Source organism: Elgaria multicarinata, chromosome 15, assembly GCF_023053635.1.
Source record: "Elgaria multicarinata webbii isolate HBS135686 ecotype San Diego chromosome 15, rElgMul1.1.pri, whole genome shotgun sequence".
Taxonomy (NCBI): domain Eukaryota; kingdom Metazoa; phylum Chordata; class Lepidosauria; order Squamata; family Anguidae; genus Elgaria; species Elgaria multicarinata.
This window is the reverse complement of record NC_086185.1, coordinates 23,388,409-23,412,948: the sequence shown is the minus strand read 5'-3', so window position 1 is coordinate 23,412,948 and position 24,540 is coordinate 23,388,409. Positions and strand designations below refer to the sequence as shown.

The 24,540-nt window shown below is 51.5% G+C and overlaps 1 protein-coding gene across 1 annotated transcript; it reads right to left on the bottom strand.

Annotated features, from left to right (window-relative positions):
- Positions 1-800: 800 nt before the first annotated feature.
- LOC134409299 (glycine receptor subunit alpha-4-like) lies at positions 801-23,838 on the bottom strand. The gene is made up of 10 exons (XM_063141985.1): positions 23,772-23,838; positions 17,663-17,796; positions 16,739-16,806; positions 15,064-15,287; positions 14,843-14,925; positions 13,566-13,706; positions 13,067-13,281; positions 6,109-6,258; positions 2,721-2,837; positions 801-1,494 (listed from the first exon to the last, which is right to left on the bottom strand). Exons 1-10 carry the CDS (start codon positions 23,819-23,821, stop codon positions 1,198-1,200), a joined length of 1,479 nt encoding a protein of 492 aa, XP_062998055.1. The 5' UTR covers positions 23,822-23,838; the 3' UTR covers positions 801-1,197.
- Positions 23,839-24,540: the final 702 nt, after the last annotated feature.

Genomic DNA, 24,540 nt, shown 5'->3' with positions numbered 1-24,540 from the left:
CCTGTTAATGGCTTATTTCTGATTATATGCAATCACTATCTTCCCCTACTGATACCTTGCCATAGATATTTGACTTTCCCCTGGCAATGCCTCACGTAGAATATAAACTATTACAGTGATTGCATCACTGTACACCCCAGTAACATGTACATAAAAATACAAATAGACAAATACAAATACGAAACCAAAACATGTTCTCTCTAATCTGGAAATAGTTGCTGTGCTAGCAGAAGCTACTGTGGCCATAGCTAGACCTAAGGTTTATCCCAGGATTGTCCTGGGGTCAAACCTGTTCATCTAAGCGCCACACAGGGCATCCAGCACTCAGGCAGGGACGAACCCGGGATGATCCTGGGATAAACCTTAGGTCTAGCTACAGCCTGTGTCTCACTGGTTTTCTCACCTGCAGTTACGGAGTTGTAATTTTTGGCGTTCCATTATTCTCATATTTTTTTTTATTTTATATTTTGTTATTTCTCTATATTTTATTATAGCTCCTGATGAAGGATGATACGTCCGAAATGTTGAGCAGAGCATTTTTGGATTTTAAGAATAAAATAGATTTTGATACGTTTATCAAGCACCAGAGTTGATTTTTCTTTTTAGCATCCACACCAATCTGTGCTACCAATGCTTGAGAAAAGCCTCGTGCCCCCGGCACCACCACGCTGGGCTATGAAAAAAAATACCCTTACTATACCTGCACTTCACCCTCTTTCCCCCCACCCCCATGCTGATGACGTAGGACTGGTGGGTTTGTGGGTGGATTTGTGGGAGAAAGGGCAGAAAACGCGCTACGCTATGGGAGTTAGAAAACCGGGTCTGGCTTTGCAGGGTGTGCCCCGCTCAAGTCTCCAACTCCTTGCTTGGGTGTCAGGTCTGGAGCGGAAATGCTGGCTCCTCCCGTGGCCAGGTGTCTTGAAGTCCCCAGGAGAGAGACCGAAGCCCCTCGGAAAACACATCCTTCCACAGAGCCATGCTCTGGAGAGAGCTAGTGGAGAGAGCAAGCCTCGGTTTTGCACCCTAGCTAGCGCCATGCACAGCTTGCCACGTTTCCCAGCCGGTAAGAACAAGTTCATATCCAAGGAATGCAAAGGGCCAGCCTCAGGGGGTGGGGAGAGGAAGCAGCGCCCCGATGTCAGGCAGAACGTGGCCGCCAAGGACGGCTCGGCCAGGTTTCCAAATCCTGCTGAAGTCTCAGGGTGTGGCTTGGTGGACGTCTTCTGAGCGAAGCACTTTGTAGACCACCCAGTAGAAGATGTTGAACACCAGGAAGGTGAAGGGGAAGACTGCCCGAGAGATGGTGTCGATCCGCTTGGCCCTGTCCAGGTAGCGCCTCCGGAGGATCTCTCCTTCTCTTAGGAGCGAGGCCGGAGGGGGCGGGCTGTAGATTCGGGGGCTCTCTATGGCTCCCCCGTCCTTCATGTGCTGCAAACAGTGGCCCAAGCCGTAGCCTCGGAAGTAGAAGCGGCTCTCGCGGATAACCTCCTCTTCCTGGAGCAAGAGCAAACAGAGCGCAGGCACATGGGCCAGAGATTAAAGACGCCAAAACCTGCATGATGGACAGCACTGGCATCTCTGCTGTGGGGAGAGGGACAGTTTGCTGCTTGACCTACCCTCCCAGGTGCATTGTCTCCCCCATGCAAAGGCCCGGGGTGTGAGTGTGTGCTGGATGTAGGCATGACATCCTCCTTTCTGCACACAGCCCTATGTGGAAACCTGGGGCAGCAGGCAAAGAAAGGCAGGAAGACCAATGTGTCAGGAGGAGAAGGTAAGGGGAAGGGGTGTGGCTCATGGTCACAGGTAGCCTTGCAGGGGTCCACTCCAACTGGAAGCCCACAAGGCTGTGAAGGGGTGGTGTGGGACTCATCCAGAGTCAGACCCTGAAAGAAAAGAGTGTTGAGGAGGCCAAGGCAGTGCTGGGCTCAGAATCTCACACCTGTGCTGCTTTCCAGTTTCCCTGACGAAGAGCTCCGTCCCTGACCTTTGAAACACCTGCACATCCCTACACCAACCAGTGCGTGGGCCCATGCAAGCTGCTGTTTTGCCTCCTGGAGGGAATCCGCACGTCGTACCGAGATCGCTTCTAAGTGACCCCAGTGTGGCGATCGTGTAACTTGCCTTTGGAAGAGCCGACGAAGAGATGTCTTTACCGCCGCCGCCGCCGCCACCCACAGACCTCCTCGCCAACCGGCGAGGAGAGCTCGGCTGAAGAAGGCGGGGTGGAGAGCGGAAGAAGCTCTCCACCCCGCCTTCTTCCCCTGAGCTCTCCATCCCAGCCGGCGAGGAGGGAGTTGGGTGGCGGCAGCAGCGGGAAGGACATCTCTTCGTCGGCTCTTCCAAAGGCAAGTTGCATGATCGTTTTCACGCCGCACTGGGGTCGCTTAGAAGCGATCTCAGTACGACGTGCAGATTCCCCCCTGCTTATTAGCTCTATTTCAATAAAACCAAGTTTCCCCTCCCCTCTCTCTCCCCCTCGTTTGGCTTTTGAGGGTGATGAGGCCATCACCATCAAGACCCTGCCCAGCCACAGGGGCCTGTGTGTCCGTGGACTACCCTGCGTGGTGGCTCTCTCGCAGGCAACAGGGGAAGGAGGTGTGCAGGACGGGGGAGTGTGAGGTTTGGGTCAGGGGGGGTTCACATGATGAGTGGAGGGGCAGGGTGGGAATGGACGGATCCACAGGGAAGGGGAGTGAGGAAGAGGTGGGTTTTCTTTTTACCCTGGAGTCGGTGCTGCCGAATTGAGAGAGGGTCTCGTACGTGGACTCGGACTCGCTGCTGGGCAGGTCCTCCAGCTGCTGCAGGGACTCCAGGCTGGGCGTCCGGCTGGTCAGACCCTTTTAAATCCAGCAGTGAGTGCAAATCAAACAGAAACAGGACAGTGGGTGACCCTCGAGGCTTGGCCGTACTCTTCGCACATGCACAGAACACCCTGGGGGGTTCTATCACTCAACAAGAGGCCTGCCCAGGCAGTGCTGAGCCACTGGGGGCCCAAAGAGGCCCCCCCCCAGGCCTGGGGGGAACAAATAGAGGTGTATGTGTAGCCCCCCCCGGTGGGGGGCTCGGCAGCTCAATGACCCACCCCACAACCCGCCTCAAGGAAGGGATCCTGGTGATGTCAGGTAAGTGGCGTGTTGACTGCGGTGGCTGCTTCACACATCCCGCTGTGCCCCTGATGCTCCTGTATCATGTGTGAATCAGCTGTTCAGCAACAGGGTACAGATGCTGGCACAGCAGGGAGGATGAGGGAGAAGGTGAAAGGGCAAGGCTGTGGGGTTTCTGCTGGGATTTCACCATCGTCAGGGCATGCACGGATGTCTTGGCACCAGTGGAGGCTGGTGGCTCCGATGTCGGCAGGGTTCTGAATCCGCTCCAGAGTTCAGCCACCTTGGAGAGCCCCTTTAGAGATCTGACTGGTTCTGGCTGAAACACTGACACTGGAGCCAACGGCCTCCGTTCCTTGGCACCAGGCATAGAGCTCAACGGCCTGACAATCTTGGCCTTCCAAGCTGCTAGCCCTTAAGGCTGCATATGTAGAACTGGAAGTGTTTACTTTCCTCAATGCTTGGTGACATCATAAAAGGCCAAGGAGTGGGGTAGGAGGAGGAGAATGGGGCCAAGTGAGATAGTTCGGTGCCCTGAGCAATGCCCGGCCCTTCCTCACAACCCCAAGAAACAAATGGCACAAAGCGAAATAAATAAACGTGCAAAACTTAAAGCGATTGCACAGTTTGCTTTCTGGCCATGGAATTTGGTTCTGAAAACATAGACTCTGCAGAGGTGGTGTTTACAGTGGGAGGGCATGGGGCAGGGGGAGGAGAGGAAGGAGCAGCTGTGTGGGGCCCAGGGGAAAGGGGGCAGGAGGGTTCCCACAGTTATGAGAAGTAGATGCAGGGGTGGGGGTGGGGGCGGAGGAAGGAAATACCACAATCTCCCTGACACCCTGCAGAGCCATGACCACAGCTCCATAATCATGCCCAGGAAAACCCCACCCCATTCCAGATACCGGTGGGGGCGCTGTCCTTGCTGTTGTAAGAGAAGGCCATTCCACAAATACTGAGAGCTATTCTTTTTCATGACCACCCATTTGCTGGGCTGAGCCTCAGTTACTCCTCTGGCTATCCCCAGAGCAGCAGCGCCTCCTTATCAGTGCCTGGAACATTGTTTTGCTGAAGAGCTCAAGATCAACTCCCTGGACTGGACAGAGGATGGACAGAAACTGCCAGTTGTAGAAAGGGGGTGAGGGAAGCTGCCTGTCTATGAGACTTTCTAGAACAGGATCTTTTCCCTCTCTGCCCAGTGACCTTCACCTGCATCCCTCTCACCTCACCTCATCTCTCCTGCCCTCTCCCTGGTGTGTGTGCAAAACCAGCAGACTTTGTGCCAATAGTTTGGAATGCCCCAGGATCTGATAAAACACAAGAAGAGCCCTGAAACTGGTTCAGACCAAGGTCTGTCTAGTCTAGCATTCTTTTCATACTGTGGCCAACCAGCTGCCTGTAGGAAGCCCATGAGTAGGACATGAGTGTCATACACTCCCCCTATCCCATGCTACCCAGCAACTGATGTTCATAGAGCCATCAGGACTCATAGCCACTGATAGCCTTCTTGTCCTCCATGAATTTATCTAATTCTCCTTTAAAGCTATCCAGATTGGTCCTTACATTTTGTGGAAGTGAATTCCATAGTTTAACTCTGTGCCTTTTATGCTTTTAGCTCCAGTTCCTGCATTGCTCACTAGAGGGCAGCCCAGCAATCCTGGTGGACCACTAGAGACAGTGACGCGGAGAATAGCATCTAAGTGAAATTACACCCTGGAGCCAGAGGGCAGCCAAAATCTCTCCCTAGATGTGGCTCACCAATCATCCCCTCCTGACACCCCTCATGTGGAAGAGCTGGCTGGTCAGCACCTCTTCACCGCTCAAGAGGGCTTAGCCACACCTGCCATTGGGAAGGATGTCCACCTTCTCAGTCTTTCACACTGGGTCTCTCTCTTTGCTGGGGGCAGGACAGCAGATGCAGTGCACATGAAGTCTGGCACTGAGGCTCTTCCCAGCTTGGGGAGCTTCAAGACAGAGGAGAGCTGAACATAGCCCTTCCATCTTGACCCTCCAGCTGAGCCCCCTCAAGGGCTGTGTGACCCTCTGCTCCTGGCTGACTGAGCTGCCTAGATGGGTTTGGGATTGCTGGTGCATCCCCACAAGTCCTCACAACCGAGGGCCAAGCTGGGAAACTCATCTGACGGACTCGGAAAGAGAGATTGATTCAGATATACGAGTTTACCTTTGCTACAGAGACTGGTGACAGATTTTAACCTTTAGGGAAACAGAATGGCGTCACAAAAGACGGAAGGCATTTTTCAAACCTTTGTAGGGGCCCCATTATTTTTGAAATATGCAATTAGAGTTGATCTTCCTTGTCTGAACTCCAGCCTGCAAAGAGGTCACTGTTCCCCACGTCCTGGGCAATGGGCAAGACAGAGTGCTAGGCAAGCAAACCCAATGTGGGCAAGTTCTTTGCATTAGAAAGAGGTTGTATCAACCAGCCCTGAATCCTTGCATGGAGGTAATTCAAGGCAAGGGGGAGGGTCAACTACTGCCATAGGAGGGACACCTTTAAACTGCCCCACAGACCCATTTCAAGCCAGTTATGGTAGGGTGACTGTATGAAAAGGAGGACAGGGCTCCTGTATCTTAACAGTTGCATCGAAAAGGGAATTTCAGCAGGTGTCATTTGTATATATGGAGAACTTGGTGAAATTCCCTCTTTATTACAGCAGTTAAAGCTGCAGGAGCTATACTAGAGTGACCATTTTAAAAGAGGGCAGGGTACCTGTAGCTTTAACTGTTGCAATGAAGAGGAAATTTCACCAGGTTCCCCATATATACAAGTGACACCTGCTGAAATTCCCTTTTCAATACAACTGTTAAAGATACAGGAGCCCTGTCCTCCTTTTCATAGGGTCACCCTAAGTTATGGCCATTCCGTCTATGCAGAGGAGAACAGCTGGGATCATGGCCAGGGCATCATCCCCTTCCCATCAGAAGCCCAGAGGAAGAGGAGGAGGAGGAGGAGGAGGTGGAGGTGGGAATTCATCTATGCACTCACCATCCGTTGCCGCCGCTGCCTTCGGCGCAAGCGCATGAACTCCTTGTGCTGGCGCGATACGAAGTTGACGGCGGCGTACTCCAGCAAGGCAGCAAAGACGAAGAGCAGGCAGACGGCCATCCAAATGTCAATGGCCTTGACGTAGGAGACCTGAGGGGTGTGGGGGAGAAGGAAGGAAGGAAGGTGCCATTCAAAAGCCATGGATGTCAGCCCGGGGGGGGGGACTTCCCCTCCCCAGCTTCACCATTGCTTCTTGCCGTGCCTTCCTCAGGTCAAGGCCCCATCCACCCCTCTCAGCAATTCCCAAGCCCAAACATTTCCCTCTTAGGGCAGATTCCTACAAGCCAACTCAAAGTTGTTGTTGTTTTGCATTATTCCCTAAGTGCTTAAGGGAGTGGCAGTGAGCCAATCAATACACTCCCCAGAACTTGATTGACATGGCACCCGCGCTGATGTTTCACTGGCACCATCCTGGATTTCTTTCCCCATGTGTGTGGACGCTGCTGCACGCAGGGTGAGTGGGGCACAAACGCCCTTCTTTTGGCTTAAAGGGAAAGGGGGCGCATTGGCTCCGGGCGCTATGTCCCTTCTATGAAAAGCAGAGCAGGGTCTCCCAGCTAGGGCCATTTTGAGAGAGATAGTAGGACAGGCCTGTGCAATCAGGGAGCAGGGGGTGCGGGATAGGGTGACCATATGAAAAAGAGGACAGGGCTCCTGTATCTTTAACAGTTGCGTAGAAAAGGGAATTACAGCAGGTGTCATTTGTATATATGGAGAACTTGGTGAAATTCCCTCTTTATTACAGCAGTTAAAGCTGCAGGAGCTATACTAGAGTGACCATTTTAAAAGAGGGCAGGGTACCTGTAGCTTTAACTGTTGCAATGAAGAGGAAATTTCACCAGGTTCCCCATATATACAAATGACACCTGCAGAAATTCCCTTTTCAATACAACTGTTAGATACAGGAGCCCTGTCCTCCTTTTCATATGGTCACCCTAGTGTAGGATCTAGTAGGCCATGTGGCATAGGGTGACCATATGAAAAGGAGGACAGGGCTCCTGTATCTTTAACAGTTGCATAGAAAAGGGAATTTCAGCAGGTGTCATTTGTATATATGGGAACCTGGGGAAATTTCCTCTTCATCACCACAGTTAAAGTGCAGGAGCTATACTAGAGTGACCACATTTAAAAGAGGGCAGGACTCCTGCAGCTTCAACTGTTGCAATGAAGAGGGCATTTCACCAGGTTCCCCATATATACAAATGACACCTGCTGAAATTCCCTTTTCAATACAACTGTTAAAGATACAGGAGCCCTGTCCTCCTTTTCATAGGGTCGCCCTAGTGTAGGATCTAGTAGGAAACAGCTCCAGCAAGAGAGTTCTGGCCATAGGACATGAAGCACCAGTCTCCATGCTCTGGCTGCCTCCTCATCTGTGGTGGCTGAGGCCAGCTGTGGCGATCCAAGTTCCATAAGGCAAGGCAGCCTTCAGGGGTGCATCGTGAGGGCCTGCCTTTAGGCCCCCTGCCCCACTTCTGCTGCATTTGGTTCCTGCTCAATCAACCCACAACACCATCTGCAGAAGGTGTATTTAAAGCAGCAGCGTTTTTCTTTGACTCTATAAATAGCCCCTCTGAGCAGATGGCTGCCAGTGCTGCTGGCAAGAACGGGGCAGGACAGGTGAAGAAGGATCTTCCCTAGCGCTGGGAGGCAAATGATGGAACTCCCCTTTGGAAGTTCAGCATCTGCAGATGCTCACTTCAGAGCCCATGTAGCTGTAATGCTGGGAAATCCATGTGCGGGGAGGGGGTGGTGTTACTGGCAAATGCAGCCTCAGGAATAGGGGTAGGGTTGTGGCAGAGTCCATCAGGGCCTGCAGTGCTAGGGATTTGAACACTTTCCCCCAACCTGTTTACTAGTCAAAAACACACACACACTGCTGCTGCTATCTGCCCAGCAGGGCAAAAGACAGAGGTATCATATGGGTTAAGAGCATAAGAACATAAGAAGAGCCCTGCTGGATCAGACCAAGGGTCCATCTAGTCCAGCACTCTGTTCACACAGTGGCCAACCAGTCATTGGCCAGGGATGAACAAGCAGGACATGGTGCAACAGCACCCTCCCATCCATGTTCCCCAGCAACTGGGGCACACAGGCTTACTGCCTCAAATACTGGAGATAGCACACAACCATCAGGGCTAGTAGCCTTTGATAGCCTTTGCCTCCAGGAATTTATCCAACCCCCTTTTAAAGCCATCCAGACTGGTAGCCATCACTACATCCTGTGGTAGTGAGTTCCATAATTTAACTATGTGCTGTGTGAAGAAGGACCTCCTTTTATTTGTCCTGAATCTCCCACTAACCAGTTTCATGGGATGACCCTGGGTTCTAGTATTTTGAGAGAGGGAGAAAAATGTCTTCCTATCTATATTCTCCACACCATGCATCATTTTGTACACCTCTGTCATGTCTCCCCCCAGCCGCCTCTTCTCCAAGCTAAACAATCCCAGCTGATGTAACCTTCCCTCCTAAGGGAGATGCTCCACCCCCTTGATCATTTTAGTTGCTCTTTTCTGCACTTTTTCCAGCTCTGTAATATCCTTTGCCACATGGGGGCAAATAGCAGCTTGGGTATGGGCGTATGGCACAGGGAAAAGGTTTGTGTGGCAGTCCCAGTCAGCATCCCACACCACCACCACCACAGCTACAGTCATGCTTTTTAAAGAATGCCAGAGAATCCAGCCCTGTCATAGAACCATAGAATAGCAGAGTTGGAAGCGGCCTCCAAGGCCATCAAGTCCAACCCCCTGCTCAATGCAGGAATCCACCCTAAAGCATCCCTGACAGATGGTTGTCCAGCTGCCTCTTGAATGCCTCTAGTGTGGGAGAGCCCACAACCTCCCTAGGGAACTGATTCCAACGTCGCACTGCTCTAACAGTCAGGAAGTTTTTCCTGATGTCCAGCCAGAATCTGGCTTCCTGTAACTTGAGCCTGTTATTCCATGTCCTGCACTCTGGGAGGATCGAGAAGAGATCCTGGCCCTCCTCTATGTGACAATCTTTTAAGTATTTGAAAGACAGCAAAAGACAGAGGTATCATATGGGTTAAGAGCATAAGAACATAAGAAGAGCCCTGCTGGATCAGACCAAGGGTCCATCTAGTCCAGCACTCTGTTCACACAGTGGCCAACCAGTCATTGGCCAGGGATGAACAAGCAGGACATGGTGCAACAGCACCCTCCCATCCATGTTCCCCAGCAACTGGGGCACACAGGCTTACTGCCTCAAATACTGGAGATAGCACACAACCATCAGGGCTAGTAGCCTTTGATAGCCTTTGCCTCCAGGAATTTATCCAACCCCCTTTTAAAGCCATCCAGACTGGTAGCCATCACTACATCCTGTGGTAGTGAGTTCCATAATTTAACTATGTGCTGTGTGAAGAAGGACCTCCTTTTATTTGTCCTGAATCTCCCACTAACCAGTTTCATGGGATGACCCTGGGTTCTAGTATTTTGAGAGAGGGAGAAAAATGTCTTCCTATCTATATTCTCCACACCATGCATCATTTTGTACACCTCTGTCATGTCTCCCCCCAGCCGCCTCTTCTCCAAGCTAAACAATCCCAGCTGATGTAACCTTCCCTCCTAAGGGAGATGCTCCACCCCCTTGATCATTTTAGTTGCTCTTTTCTGCACTTTTTCCAGCTCTGTAATATCCTTTGCCACATGGGGGCAAATAGCAGCTTGGGTATGGGCGTATGGCACAGGGAAAAGGTTTGTGTGGCAGTCCCAGTCAGCATCCCACACCACCACCACCACAGCTACAGTCATGCTTTTTAAAGAATGCCAGAGAATCCAGCCCTGTCATAGAACCATAGAATAGCAGAGTTGGAAGCGGCCTCCAAGGCCATCAAGTCCAACCCCCTGCTCAATGCAGGAATCCACCCTAAAGCATCCCTGACAGATGGTTGTCCAGCTGCCTCTTGAATGCCTCTAGTGTGGGAGAGCCCACAACCTCCCTAGGGAACTGATTCCAACGTCGCACTGCTCTAACAGTCAGGAAGTTTTTCCTGATGTCCAGCCAGAATCTGGCTTCCTGTAACTTGAGCCTGTTATTCCATGTCCTGCACTCTGGGAGGATCGAGAAGAGATCCTGGCCCTCCTCTATGTGACAATCTTTTAAGTATTTGAAGAGTGCTATTATGTCTCCTCTCAATCTTCTCTTCTCCAGGCTAAACATGCCCAGTTCTTTCAGTCTCTCTTGATAGGACTTGGTTTCCAGACCCCTGATCATCCTGGTTGCCCTCTTCTGAACATGCTCCAGCTTGTCTGCGTCCTTCTTGAATTGTGGAGCCCAGAACTGGACGCAATACTCTAGATGAGGCCTAACCAGGGCCGAATAGAGAGGAACCAGTACCTGATGTGATTTGGAAGCTATATTTCTATTAATGCTGCCCAAAATAGCATTTGCCTTTCTTGCAGCCATATCGCACTGTTGGCTGATATTCAGCTTGTGATCTACAACAGTTCCAAGATCCTTCTCGTTTGTACTATTGCTGAGCCAAGTATTCCTCATCTTGTAACTGTGCATTTGGTTTCTATTTCCTGTCATCTTGCCTAGTTGTGCTTTTCAGATGTACGTTTTAAGTTCAAGTACTGGAGTCCATTATTTGAATCAATATCTAAAGTCTGCCATATATAGTTGAATGTTTGAACTAGGGGGAATTAGAACTCCTCTTGCATCCCTTCACTTTGTTAATTCTTATAGGGTTAGTTGATTTCAATCAACTGTATTGTGATCAGCTTTCTGAAATTAAATTGTTATGACTCGGATATTTTAAAAAACTAATTGTTAAAACGTATAATAAATAAGTTATAATATATGTGTATTATGGTACATGTGAGAATGTTGGCAAACATTTATATTTACTGGTGGGCAGCAGTTGAGTCGCATGGAATGGTGATATTGACCAGAAAATGTCAACTACCAAGTAAGTGCATTTGGCTGATGATCACATTTCTTTATCGTTTCCTTCATTGCTGATAACTGACCACTGTCACCACGTCCAGAACTATTCTGGCAGTGCAATCACTCTTCATATCTACTAGAAAATTTCAAGAATTTCCAATGATGGAAAGGTTGTCACACAGAGGAGGGCCAGGATTTCTTCTCGATCCTCCCAGAGTGCAGGACACAGAATAATGGGCTCAAGTTAAAGGAAGCCAGATTCTGGCAGGACATCAGGAAAAACTTCCTGACTGTTAGAGCAGTATGACAATGGAATCAGTGACCTAGGGAGGTTGTGGGCTCTCCCACACTAGAGGCATTCAAGAGGCAGCTGGACAACCATCTGTCAGGGATGCTTTAGGGTGGATTCCTGCATTGAGCAGGGGGTTGATCTCAATGGCCTTGTAGGCCCCTTCCAACTCTGCTATTCTATGATTCTATAAATTACTTGGAAATTAGGCATGTGGGCATTTTTGAGCTTTACCAATAGGGGTCAGGTTTTTCTGACATTTCACACCAGGCTTCTGAAATATTAAGAATGACCAATAAATGGCAAAATAGGTTTGGCTGAGACACTAGTTCTTGCTTGCTTGATTCCTCCATCACAACTGTCTGGGGAACGCTGAGAGTTGTAGGACTCCCCACCCACCCCTGTCTATACATGCATAGGATTGCACCCTTAGCTTGATCATTCCAAACTGTGTCTAATTTGAATGAAGTTGGAGGTTACCTGTTCCAAAAGTTCTCTATGAATATGCTTTTCAGCAGTACCCAAACTATATTTGAACACAGAAACAATAAGAGCTGAAAGTCACCTGGGTGCCATGTGGCCTTCCTCTGACTTGCAACTTTGCTTCTAAACCTTTCAGCACTTCCTGTCACGCTAATGAACCTTCTCTATACTATCACAAGGATCCCAGATGTATGCTGAAAATGCAAGCACTGGACTCATAAGAACTTAAGAGCATCAGAGGAGCGCTGAAGCTGGATCAGAACAAAGGCCTCTCTAGCTTAAGCTTCTGTTCCCAGTGGTCAGCCAAATGCCCCCATGGGAAGTCCACAAGCAGAACAGGAATGCCACAGCACCATCCTGCAAATGGTATTGATGGGGGCAGAGCCTCTGAAACTGGAGGTAATCCTGCTCAGGGTTCTAATGTGAGCTGAAGGGTCACCACTGACCATGTGAAGAACGGCAGAGGAGTCTCCATTAAGGCAGGGTACCCTCTCACCTAGGGATGTCAGAGAAATCCTTAGTGGAACAACATGAATATGGATGTCCAGCTGGACATCAGGAAAAACCTCTTGACTGTTAGAGCAGTACGACAATGGAACCTAGGGAGGTGATGGGCTCTCCCACACTAGAGGCAGGCAGCTGGACAACCATCTGTCAGGGATGCTTTAGGGTGGATTCCTGCATTGAGCGGGGGGTTGGACTCAATGGCCTTACAGGCCCCTTCCAACTCTGCTATTCTATGATTCTATGATTCTATGACTTTTATGAATTTCACAGCAGACCAGCTTTCCTCCTGTTGGACAGAGTTTGTAGACTTGCAGACCATTTTCCTAATCTTTGGGAATTTTGTGTAAATTTCATCATAGAAAAATACACTATATATATCCAAAAATGCACATTTCTCCCATAGGCTAAAGTGTGGAAACGTACATTTTGGGGGATTTGCACACTTCGGGGGGATTTGCACACTTCGGGGGGATTTGTGCAAATTTGGAAAGTGAAGAAAACAATCCAGTTCCATAAATGGGCAGATGACAGAACGAAAGGCACCTGACTGACAATCTGCAAAATAGATGGAATGGATTTTGCACAATCTGTACATCCCTACTCCCACCTTTGGAGCCAAACACGTGGAACGAGGCACAAATGAGCCCAGAAGTTGCTCCTCCTGCCTGCCTCCCAATGTTCCTCTTCCCCCTGCCCCATGGCACTGACCTTGGGCAGGGAGGCCCGAGAGCCTGCACTCTGGGTGGTCATGGTTAGCACCGTGGTAATACCAAGCCCCACCCGGGCGGGCGCAGCGTCCATGTTAATCCAAAAGGAAACCCAGGAGAGGATAACGATCAACAGACTAGGGATGTACATCTGGATTAAGTAGTAGCCCATCTGCCTTTCCAGGTGGAACTTGACCTCGATGCAGGTGAACTTCCCTGGAAGGCAAGAGAGAGAGAGAGAGAATGAGGCACAGCAGAGGCAGCGATGGGCCTGAGGTTCCCGTCCGGTGATGCTTGCAGGGCAGCATCCTTGGATTGGGACTAGGGGGCTTTTGTCTCTGCTTCTAGACCCCAACTGAAAGGCAAAGGCAGGAGGCAGGAGGTCACCTCCAACCCAACTCTTGGTCATGCCATGTCCCTAGGCAGGCAGCCTTGCCGGTGAGTCCTCCTCTGTGCTGAGACCATGGAGCGGCCACATCCCATGGATGGGGGCTGCTTACCTGTATTGTAAGACTTGGTGCAGTAGCCCAGGTCCTTCTCGTCCCGCAGGATAAACTGAGGAAGTGTCAAGCCATCGGCCACTTGCACGGCTTCCTGGCCCTTTACCCACTCAAAGATCAGATCATTCATGGTGTAGCCAACTGTAAGGAGAAGAGAGCAGCGTGTAATGGAGGGAGCGGCCAGGCACAGACCCACAGCTCACTAGGCCTTGTTCACTCTCCCCTCCTCTGCCACACAGACACCACCTTCTATCCCAGGCTCTCTTCCTCAACTGATCCCTTGTGGTGTTGGGGAGGGGTTGCAGCTCAGCGGTGGAGACCCTGTTTTGCCTGCAGAAGGTCCCAGGTTCAATCTCCGACATCATCTCTATGTAGGGATAGGGAAGTCCCCTGCCTCAAATCCTGGAGAGCCATGGCTGCCAGTCAGTGTTGACAATATTGGGGTAGATGGGCCAGTGGTCTGACTCATTCTAAGGCAGCATCCTCTGCTCCTTCCTATCCCATCAACCCTTATCCTCCTCCTCCTCCTCCTCTTCCAGTCCTCCTCCCACTGCCAAAGATATTCAGAACTGAGCCAGAATCACATTCCCATCTGCCCTGCCACTCAACTCCATCTCTTTCTCTCTGCTAGGACTTCCAGCCCTTCTCCATGGTTTAACTGCCCTGGACTCCCACTGCCCACTTGCTCCCACTGCCCACTTGCTGTCTCCACCCAATCCCCACTTCCAGCCCTCCTCCGGGCTTCGCCTGTCAAAAGTAGACTGAAAACACAGAAGCTGCACATTTTCTGTACAGCACCTGGCGCTCTGTTGGTGTTACCTGAGGAATCATCTCCTCCAATATATACTTGCCTGGACCTTAAGATCATCTTCATAGGCCCTTTTCTCAGTGCCCGTTGCCAAGTGAAGTGAGGCACATGGCTACTGAAGAGAGGGACTTTTCAGTGGTGGGCCCTAGATGTGGAATGCCCTCGCCAGAGAGACTTGCTTGGTACCTACAGGGTGGTCTTTTCTGCATCCAGGTGAAGATGTCCTTATTTTTTTCAGGCATTTTAGTCTTTCAGTTTCTGTTGGTTTTAAATCTGTGCTTGTATTTTTTTTAACCTTGACACTGCTGCTGTTTTGGTTTTATACTGTAGTATTAAAGCTTTATATTATGTTTGATCATACTGTATTTTATGGTTTCCACTGCTGTGAACTGCCCAGAGATCTTCAGCTATTGGGTGGTATAGAAGTGTAATAAAGAAATAAATAAGGACGTTTAGCAGTAGCACTCACAGCTCTCAAGTTGCATTGTGCACGTCTGGATGTCCATAGGGAAGTTCTTGAGATCCATGGGGCAGGAGAGGATGAGTGTCAGCCTGTTGAGAAGAGAAAGAAGAGGGGTCAAGGTTGTAGGGCGCCCGTGTGATTCCCCACTGTGTTTCCAAGTGGCAGCACTAATGATGGAGATGTTGGACAAGATGTGTTTCAAGTCCAAGCCACATTCTGGGCCCTACCGGATGCTGTAGAGGACATTCCCATTCTTGAAGATGCGCAGAAGTTTGTTGTCGGTGGTGACCTCGTGGAAGTTGGCTCCCTTCTCATTGGCAAAGAACAAATCTGGCTTCCAGATGGAGTCCAGCATGGAGGGGTCAAGGTCCAGAGAGTCATCAGGGTACTCCCGATAACTCAGGCGTGGGTCGTTCCACTGCTGGCGCAAGAAGACGTTGACACGGTAATCCTACAGAACAAAGGGCAGAGGTCACATGTGCAGGCAACAGACCCGCCTGGGCACAGCTGTCTCAGTGACTTGGGTAGCCTGGCCAACGTGGGAGCGGTGGGAAAATGGCCCAGGAAGGGGAAAGGCTGGGTTGTGTGAAGCTGGGAAGTGGTTTGTGGACAGTGAAAAGGAGTGGAACTGGATGGCCTCTTAGACTGGTCACAAGGCCAGTTCCCAGCCAACCACATCTCTATCGTCCTCCCCATTCATCATCACCTTTTTAGCTCTCTCACTTCACACCACACATTTTTCTTCCCCACCAGCCTGCAAGGCATGGGCAGCCAGGGATGGGGGTGAGCCCTTGGGATTCATCCACTTTGCCAAGGCCAGCCGACCCTTCTAGACTGGCACACCAAGGAGCTGAGGATCACAGCTAGATGGGCCAGTGGCACATTTTATTAGGGTGTGCACCCAGGGCTTTTTTTAAAAAAAAGATGAACATTGATTGAATACTCATAAAGGACATTATTCCCCGCCCCCATTTATTTAGTAAACACTGTAGACACTGATGCCCTATTCTGTGTTCGGCTTGTCTGACTGTGGGAGGCTGTTGTAGCTGAGGGAGGGGAATGAGGAGACGCTGCTGAAGCACCAGCACTGGTGGGGCTTTGTGGTGACACCGGCCTTTTCATTCCTGCTGTCGGGAGCAATGATGCTCTCTTGGAGGCAGCGGTCCTTTGGTGTGGTGGTGGTGCAGCTGGAAGGCAGCCAGAGGGCCATTCCCACTGCGCCTGGATCCCTACTCAGTGGCCCCCTCAATTCGGCCCCTTATTGTTTGAGACATTAGGGTGTGCCTGGGCACACCCAGCACACCTCTTGCGCACACCTATGTGTTGGATCCTGGAATGGATCCTGGTTATGTTTTCCATTGATTTGTTCATTGCTGAGGATCTGGAGGAACAGAAGACTCAGCAGAAACTTAAAGGTCAACTCTACACCTGGACATTGAGTGTCATAATTGAATAATTGTCTAACTGATTGTCTTCAATTAAGGGTTGCAAGGAGTTGCATCATTGTACAGGTTGCCTATAAAAGTAAATGTATTTTCATGTGCAAGTATAACTTCCATAACTTCCATAACTTCCATGTCCCTCATGTGAGCTGTATTGACTGACCGTTTGTAAGTATTTGTATCTGTACTGCCATAACTAAATTATATATTTATTTGCCAGTAAAAAGGTTTATTTTAACCTATACAAATCTCTGTCTTAATTCACGTCTTTGCTGACTTGGCTGAGAACTGCTGTAATCTCTGCTAGTCTCTGTAAGGGCCCAGACAGAGACTTAAACACAAAAGGTTATGTGCCAGAAGCCCAGTCTGTGCAATAACTAAACAGCTTATAAAGCCATAACTCAACACTATGCTGGGGATGCAACAGTGCAGGAGTGGGGAGGAAATAGCCAGGCCTCACCATGGTTGTTTCTGTGACTGAACCAAAACTGTTGATGAAGATGTTGCATGTCACGTTGATGGGCGGGCCTGTAAGCCAACGAAAAAGCACATGTGAGTGGGCAAGCCTTGGGGACAAGACGGAGCTGCCTTCGACCCAGTCAGATCTTTGATCCATCTGGTCTGCAACAGAGCCAGACCACTGGCCCATTGTGCAACGCTCTCCCAACCAGCAGAGGCATCCAAGGTCCCAGGTGAAGAAGGACATTTAGGAACCTAGGAAGAATTTAGGTTGTGAACTGCCCAGAGAGTTTCAGCTATTGGGTGTTATTAAAAAATGGAATAAATGAATAATAAAAAAGGTAAATAAAAAAGAATCAGGGAGGTGGACTTAACTGGAGTCAGACCCCCCTTGGTCCATCTGGCTCAGTATTGTCAATCCTGACTGGCAGCAATGGATCTGGGGTTTCGGGCTGGAGTTTTTCCAGCCCTACCTGGAGATGCTGCCAGGGGTGGAACATGGGGCCTTTTGCATGCCAAAAGCAAGTGTTCTACTCCTGAGTTACAGCTACTGGCACTTCCCAGCTGGCTACCAATTACGATCCTTCTCCAATGGCAGATGACCAGAACTGAACTCTGCTCCTTCTGCATGCAAAGCATATGCTCTACCTCCATGCTGTGAGCTCTGCAATAGTTTTCTCGGGTCTTTGGCAACACCCAGCTGTTTCTTGAGCCATCCAGTCCTTCCCCCACCAGCTCCACACCCAGAACAACTCTCCTGTCCTCCAACATCTCTTGGGGGAACTGGAGGAGAGACCAATGGCCCAGTAGCCTCCTTGCTAGCATCAGAATGTCCTCTTTTGAGTGACCTTTAGCAGTCCTGCTCGGAGAGCGGGGAGGGGAGATGGAAAGGAGCACAAAAGCTGCAAGAAAGCCCTTTGTTTACCTTTGAAATTGGGTCTGATGCGGGCATCGTAACCTGATGTCCGTCCCATAAGCTTGTCCAGGAAATCTGAGGGTGACATTGATGGGGCGCCACTGCGTGGGGCTGATTTGCCTTCTCCTTTTCCTGACACCAGTCTGGGGAAGGGGTGGGGAAAGACAGCACAGGTCAACAGGAGGAAATTCCCCAGGTACACGCTCTCAAGGTTCCTTTCATGCCCTGGACCCCTTTAGCAACACTTTAAAGATCTCACCTTCCTTCTTTTACCTTCCCTTTCCCAATAATGTGGGGTTAAGGCTGTAGACATGGGATGAGTGACACTCCAGACACTTGAGGAGGAAAAGAACAGGTCCCCAGAAACATTAAATGACAGGGCATTTTTTAATAGTGATCAGTCCTCTGCCCTCTGCCCAGGGCTCAGGCTCTTTAGCTGTAAGCCACTCCTCACAGTCATGCTCCAGTCTCAGGTAAAAGGGATCCTGCAATTGTCTGTCCCCCCTCAATCTCCCTCCAACTGAAGGAGAGACATTTCCAGACTGAAATGTCCCCCTCTTCCTCTCCAGCATGAGGCCTCATTTCTTCTCTCTCTGCAACACAGAGTCTCCATGCTCAAGCAGGAGGGGTGCTGTGCAGGCATCTCTGGCAGAAGAACAGCAGCAGCCTTAGGGACGGGGCGCTCTTGAGGTGGGGGAGCCAGAAAGGCTGCCGGATTGCGGCCATTTGGAGTGGGGTGGATGTACGTGCGTGCGGAATGCAAGTGGGAAAGGGCGTAGGACTGGAGGTGGGAGCTCCCTGCAGGGGCGGCCAGAGGTGCTGTGAGGTTCTGCTCCTCATTTGGGCCCAGCTTGTCTCTCACCTGGAAGGGCTTTCTCCAACCACCCAGAGCCAAGAGATGGGCGGCCCCCAGGTGATGCTTCCCCAGAGCCCTGCCTGGACTTTGGGCTGTCAGCTTGTCCAGTTAAAACTGTTTCAACCAAAGAACCAATCAATAGGCGGATTAAATAACACAACGCCACAGAAAGTTGGTGTAAGCTGCAGCAGCTTTCTTCCACCCTGGCCATAGAGCTGCAGGGAGCTGTCCTCCTCCTTCTCCTCCCTCCCTCTCTCCCTCCCTCCGTCCCTTTCTCCTCCTCCAGTCCAGTTCCTCAAGGCCTTGAAAGGCTAACATGGCAGGAGCAGACCTTTCTGTGCCCCAAGGGAGTTTGTACTTGCTACACAACTCCAGGGAACGTGCTTCGCTCTGCCCTCCTCCTATACCCAGGCAAGAGGACACTGCAGGATTCTGTTTGTGGTCTCATCAGTGCCCAGGGTCTCTTATGCTGGCCCCTGACGAGGTCTCAGGTGTGGCCTGCATGCTAATGCTTCTTTCTAGCAACACTTGAAAGGGACAGGGGTGCGCGCGTCCCCTCCCCATCTCCCTGAGACAAAAGAGCATAAATGAATTCTCTTCCCCCGCCACACACACACACACTCAAGTTGTTCTTTTGGATCTTTCCTCAACCCTGTGAGGTACGTTAGGTTGAGTCAATGACTGGCCCAAACTCACCCAGTGAACTTCATGGCTGAGTGGGGACTAGAACCTGGATCTCCTGGATCCCAGTCCGACACTCTAACCATTACATCACCCTGGCTCTTAAGGCCAACCTCCCCCCACTTTTATCATGCAATCCCCATAATTCTGTTGCGAATGACTCTTTCTCAACAGTTGCAAAAAGACTTAGCGTGGCTCTCCCCAATGAAAATCGTATCTGTTATAATAAAGTACCCTTGCTAGAGAAAAAATCACATTGCCAGGCTATCACTCTCTAACCTTGTTAAGAGATGCAAAATACATTTTGCAAATCCTGAGAGCCCAAATAATGTTTTCGAGCAGAGCAGCTCCTTTGCAAGTTGAGCAAAGCGAGCTCTGCAAGAGGTGAGCTGCACTTATATGACGTTCAGACCCTAATTTCTCCAATGCTCCTCTTGCCTTGGGGGAGCAGAGAGGAACAACTGCCCCCCCTCCCACCTCAGAGGGTATGATCTGTAGCAAGGAGTGGAAGGTTCCCCCCACCTTTGTGGGATTGAAAGATCTGGTTGAATTTACAGGCCAATTTAGTCTTCATCCTTGAAAAGCAGCAACATGTGCAATGCATCCTTATGTGTTTGCATTAAACAGAGATTTATAAATAGCATCTGAATATAGAAATGCAAAGTGCAAAATATCAGAATGAGATGCACCAGGGCTTCGCTTCTAGCATGACACAAAAGGTGGAAACAGCATACAGAAACCTCAAGTTAGAACCCTCTACCGGGCAGGTGCCACCTGAAAAGGTTTATGGTCACCTGAAAGGAGGGAGGGGGCAGGCCTTTCTAGGCTGCCCAGCTCAGCCCTTTAGTTAGGGGTTTAATAAATGCAATTCCCTAATATTCAAGCGCTGCATCAGCCTCCCTCAACCTGGTGCCTTCCAGATGTTTTGGACTTCAGCTCCCATCAGCCCCAGCTTGTACAGCCAATGTTCAGGAATCCTGGGAGTTGCAGTCCAAAACATCTGGAAGGCACTATGTTGGGAGGGAGGGAAGGCTCTCCTATATGATCCTCCTGCTGCATGAGCAGCCTCAGAGAGAGTCTGACACAGTTCTACATCCCGGGAGATGGCAAGCAGCAGGGTGTGTGTGTGGGTGTGGGTGTGTGGGTGTGCGCGGGCACCATTCAGCTTGGCCCAACTCAATGCAAAGAATGGTTGGGTAAAGCTCACTGAAGACTTAATTTTAACTTAATTTAAATTTTACTGTTCTAACTCTGTATTTTAATCTTATATCAATTTTGCTGCATGGTTTTATCCTGGTTGTGCTTTTTATACTGTATTTTGTACTTGTGCTTTTAACATGTTGGTTGTTTTATTATGGTTTTGATTTTTGTGAACCACCCAGAGAGCTTCGGCTATTGGGCGGTATAAAAATGTAATAAATAAATAAATAAATAAATAAATAAATAAAGAGCTCAAGCAAATGAGCCAAGCTATATGGGAGATGGCAAAACACTTCCAGGCAGAAAAATTCCTTCCCAGACTTCAGTGGAAATCAAAATCCATTGGCTGAGTGAGTGCCAATTTTCTCTCTTCCTCGTTGCTGGGACCTGATATCCTATCCTCCCAACTCTCATGCCAAAGGAAAGACACTCCCTCCCCCCAACACGGATCTGCTCCCCGTCATCCCCTCACTACATCTTGCTCTGCCTCAGCACATCAGCGGTTCCCTCCATGTCTCCACAGTGCATCGCCTGTCTTTCATTGTAAACAGCCCTGGGGGAGGGGGGGAGGGGAGTTTTCTTAACATGCTCTGCATGCCAGCACTGAACTCTCCCCCAGCTCCTTCCCATCTCAGGGTGGCAGGGGGGAACAGTGGGATCCAACCATGTTGCTGGAAATAAAAGGGGCTCACCTTGGGGAACACCATTATGCTGGGTGGGCCCCACGCAGGAGAAACCAAGGCTAGAGCTTAGAGTCCTGGGCAATGTAAGCAGTACTTCCTGCAAGCCTATTTGGAATGAGACAGAAGATCATTCTGTTGGAACCCAGCTGGGATGGCATGGGCAGGGATAACGGGGTGTCCACCCATCTGCTCATCCACCAGCATTCCTCAAACTAATCTGGACCACCGGAGTGTGTGCCGCAGGCAAAAAGCAACTGCACCAAAGAAACGGTGATGCTTGCAGCGCAAAGAGTTTGAGAGAGGATGCCTACCTTTTGCAAGCCAAGCTGTTCCTATGACAACAAGGGTAGGTGACTCACCTGTTCCCTGGCCTCATCCCAGAGTCTGTTTTTCTGACCTGGGAGAAACTTCCTCCCTAATTCCCAAGACTCATTCAAGCAAAACCTGCCCTCCAATTCACTGGATGTCATTATGGCTTTGTACATCCGCTTGCTCTACTGTTAAAACCGGTCCTTCAAGCAATTCATCCAAAGACATTGAATGTCGTTGGACACATGTTCATTTCCTAGCCATTGCTTTGCCCCTTGTTGGAGAAGTTCTTGACGCTTCAGAAGAAGGTGGGACCTAACCATGAATGTAGGTAAGTGGCGGTGGTGGTGGTGAGAATAGGAAATCCTCTGGTACCCCAAATGGGCCCAAACTGAGGATGCCTCCAGAAATACACCAGCCCCATCTGTAGCTACACATGATCAGCCATGGTTCCTGTTTCTGTGGCACATTCAGATGTCGTATGCTATGGAATTCACTTCAAGTTCTGAGACAGCTGGACGTGGCTGTTTGGAAGCTATCCAGAGGCATCAAAAGTCATGTGGGAAAGGATAACAGAGCTTTGTCTATTGGGCGGCATAAAAAATGCAATCAATCAATAAATAATGGGGGTCCCCATCTTGGACAAGGCCCAAAGAAGCAGGTAATTCAAACTGCTGCAGTCACGCTCTTCTGAGACCAGTAGCCGAGGGAGCTTTGCTTCTCTCAGAGTTGAGGGGATACTTACTTCCAGTAATTCAAGCACTGTTTCACAGCTTGGGGTTCTTGGGAATGGCTTTGATCATCTCTTGGGCATTTCACCAAGAGGACTGCTGCCTGAGCGGCTTCTGCACTCTCACCAACCCCTCACACAGGAAGCAGCAGACCCTGGGTCTATCTAGCCCAGCATTACTTTCACTGACTGGCAGCAGCAGCTCTGCAGGCTTTCTGGCAAATTTCCCTTCTAGCAAATTCCATGTGCCGCTCACCCCTGTGCCAGAGACGGCTGGAGAGCTCATCATGCACCAGGGCAAATGCAAGCTCACAAGGGCTCCCCGAACTGCACCATCGGAATGTGCTCCCCAGTGCCTGCCTGGACACCTCGAAATGTGAGGCTGACATGAGGGTACCTGAAATATTTATTGGGCCTCTGCAGCTCTGGTGGCACTCAAGACATTTGGGAGCATGTGATGCTTTAGAAATCCATGCCTCCAGTCCCATTCTCCCCACAGCCAGCGTCCATTCTGGGGCAAGGCCTGGTGCCTGCAGCTGGCAAAAGAGACGGGAAGCTATGCTTGTCCTGCAACCCCCAAGCGCCCTGCTGTGGGCAAAATGCCCCTCATTCCAGCTCTGGCGATGGCCGCCCACCAATCTGCATGCCCTCCATTCAATCCCAGACACCCACAATAATGCTAAACCAACTTTGACAAGGAGCTTCAGGGTTGGAACGACAAAGTTGCCCCTGCCTGGGGATCGGTGCCCTTTGCCTCCAGGGACCCACCTCTGATCTTGCTGCTTGCTCTGGATAGTGGCTTGCTTGCCACTGAGGGAGATGCCCGCTGGGGCTCACAGGAGAACTAGAACGGGTTTAGCCAAGGCGAAGAGGTGGTTTCTTTCCCTTTGCCAGGGGCTGAGGCAGAGCTGCCTGCTGAGTCTAGCAGAAGGCGGCTGGAGAGCAAAGTGCAAAGCATAGGCATCGCCTCCTCCACCTCCAGGCAAGAATCCACCCCCACCCCCCATGCCCTTTTAGCTCCTCGGCAACCCAGAGGTTTGCCTTGAAGACTTTCTCTCTCTTCCCCCCCCCCCCGCTCCCGCCGCTGGAAGGGAAAAGCTGCAGCTGCTGAAATTCCCTCTCTGGAAGGAACAGGAGGCCTCCCTGGGCAGCCCCCCATTGTACCACAAGCAGAACGAAGGCTGGAGGTGCCTGCCGGATTCAAGGAGCAGGTCCAGGCAAACCAAGGCGGCGGTGGGCGGGGTGGTGCGAGAGCAAGGCGGCGGCGGAGGAGCCGCTAGCTGGGCTGAGGAGGGGGTCGCTGGGCTGGATTTCCTTCGGGGTCTTAAGACCTCCAGGCCGGTTCGGCGGATGGAACTGGGGAGGCGCGGAGGGCGGGCAGTTGCGGAAAGAAGGCTGGGGGCGCAGGTGAAACGGCGGCGGCGCGGGGGGACCTCGCTTCGAGCCGAGGAACCTTTTTTTCCCCACCCCCCTCCGCGCTCAGCTTTGGCCCCGGGGACGCGCCAGCTCACGGGAAACGTCCGCGTGCCTCTGAGCACGTGCAGAGCGCCCCTTCCCTCCGAGGAACCGCGAAGAGCGCGGTTTCCCAGCGGGAGGCGCGGGCTGGGCTGCCCCGGAGGTCGCCTGCTCGCCCGCCCGCGGCGCCCCGCGCTCACTCACCTGAGCAAGGCGCCGAGCAGCAGCCGGAGCAGGAGCCGCTGCGCTCGCATCCCTCGGCCGCGCGGCGTCCCCCGCCGGCGGGGGAGGGGGAGGCGGAGGCGGCGGAGGCGGGCGGGCGGACGGCGAGAGTCGCGGCGGTGGCGGCGCCCCAGCCCGAGGAGGCGCGCAGGCATGTCCCGCTGCTGCTCCGCGGCGCCGTCGCGCAGGGCTCGCGCCGCATGGAGGCGCCTCGACGGCCGAGCCACGGCCGCCCAGCCGGTCCTGTCCGCCAGCCCGCCCGCCCGCTGCCCTCGACAGAGCCGCCCGCGCTCGCTCGCTCGCTCGCTTCAGCCCGCCCTCCAGCGGGGAGCGCGCTGCCCAGCCCACGTCAAGGGCGCCCCCGACGGCGCGAAGCTCCGCTGCCAAACGCCCGCCCCGCCGCCCCTTCGGCCTCCTCGGCGCCTCCAGCGCTCCCCTCCGACTCAGCCTCGGGATGCCGAAGGCGAAGAGTCCACGGGGCATGTGCAGAGTGCATTCCTCCCAGTAGGAAGCGCAGCCCCTCCCCCGGAATTAGGGAGGGGAGGACAAGGTTAGCCGCCCCGTCTAAGCACGTCGCTCATCAGAAGAGCGGCAGTGGGGCTCCCTGCACTCGAAACTCTGGGGCCAGCCTCTGGCTCTGGCTGGACGTCCCATTGCTGCAAGCCGTGGGGTCCCCGGAGCTCTCATCCTTTCCCACAGGCTCGGACTGTGATGCGGGGCTCCCCCCAGCCCAGCCTAGCCCAGCCCGTCC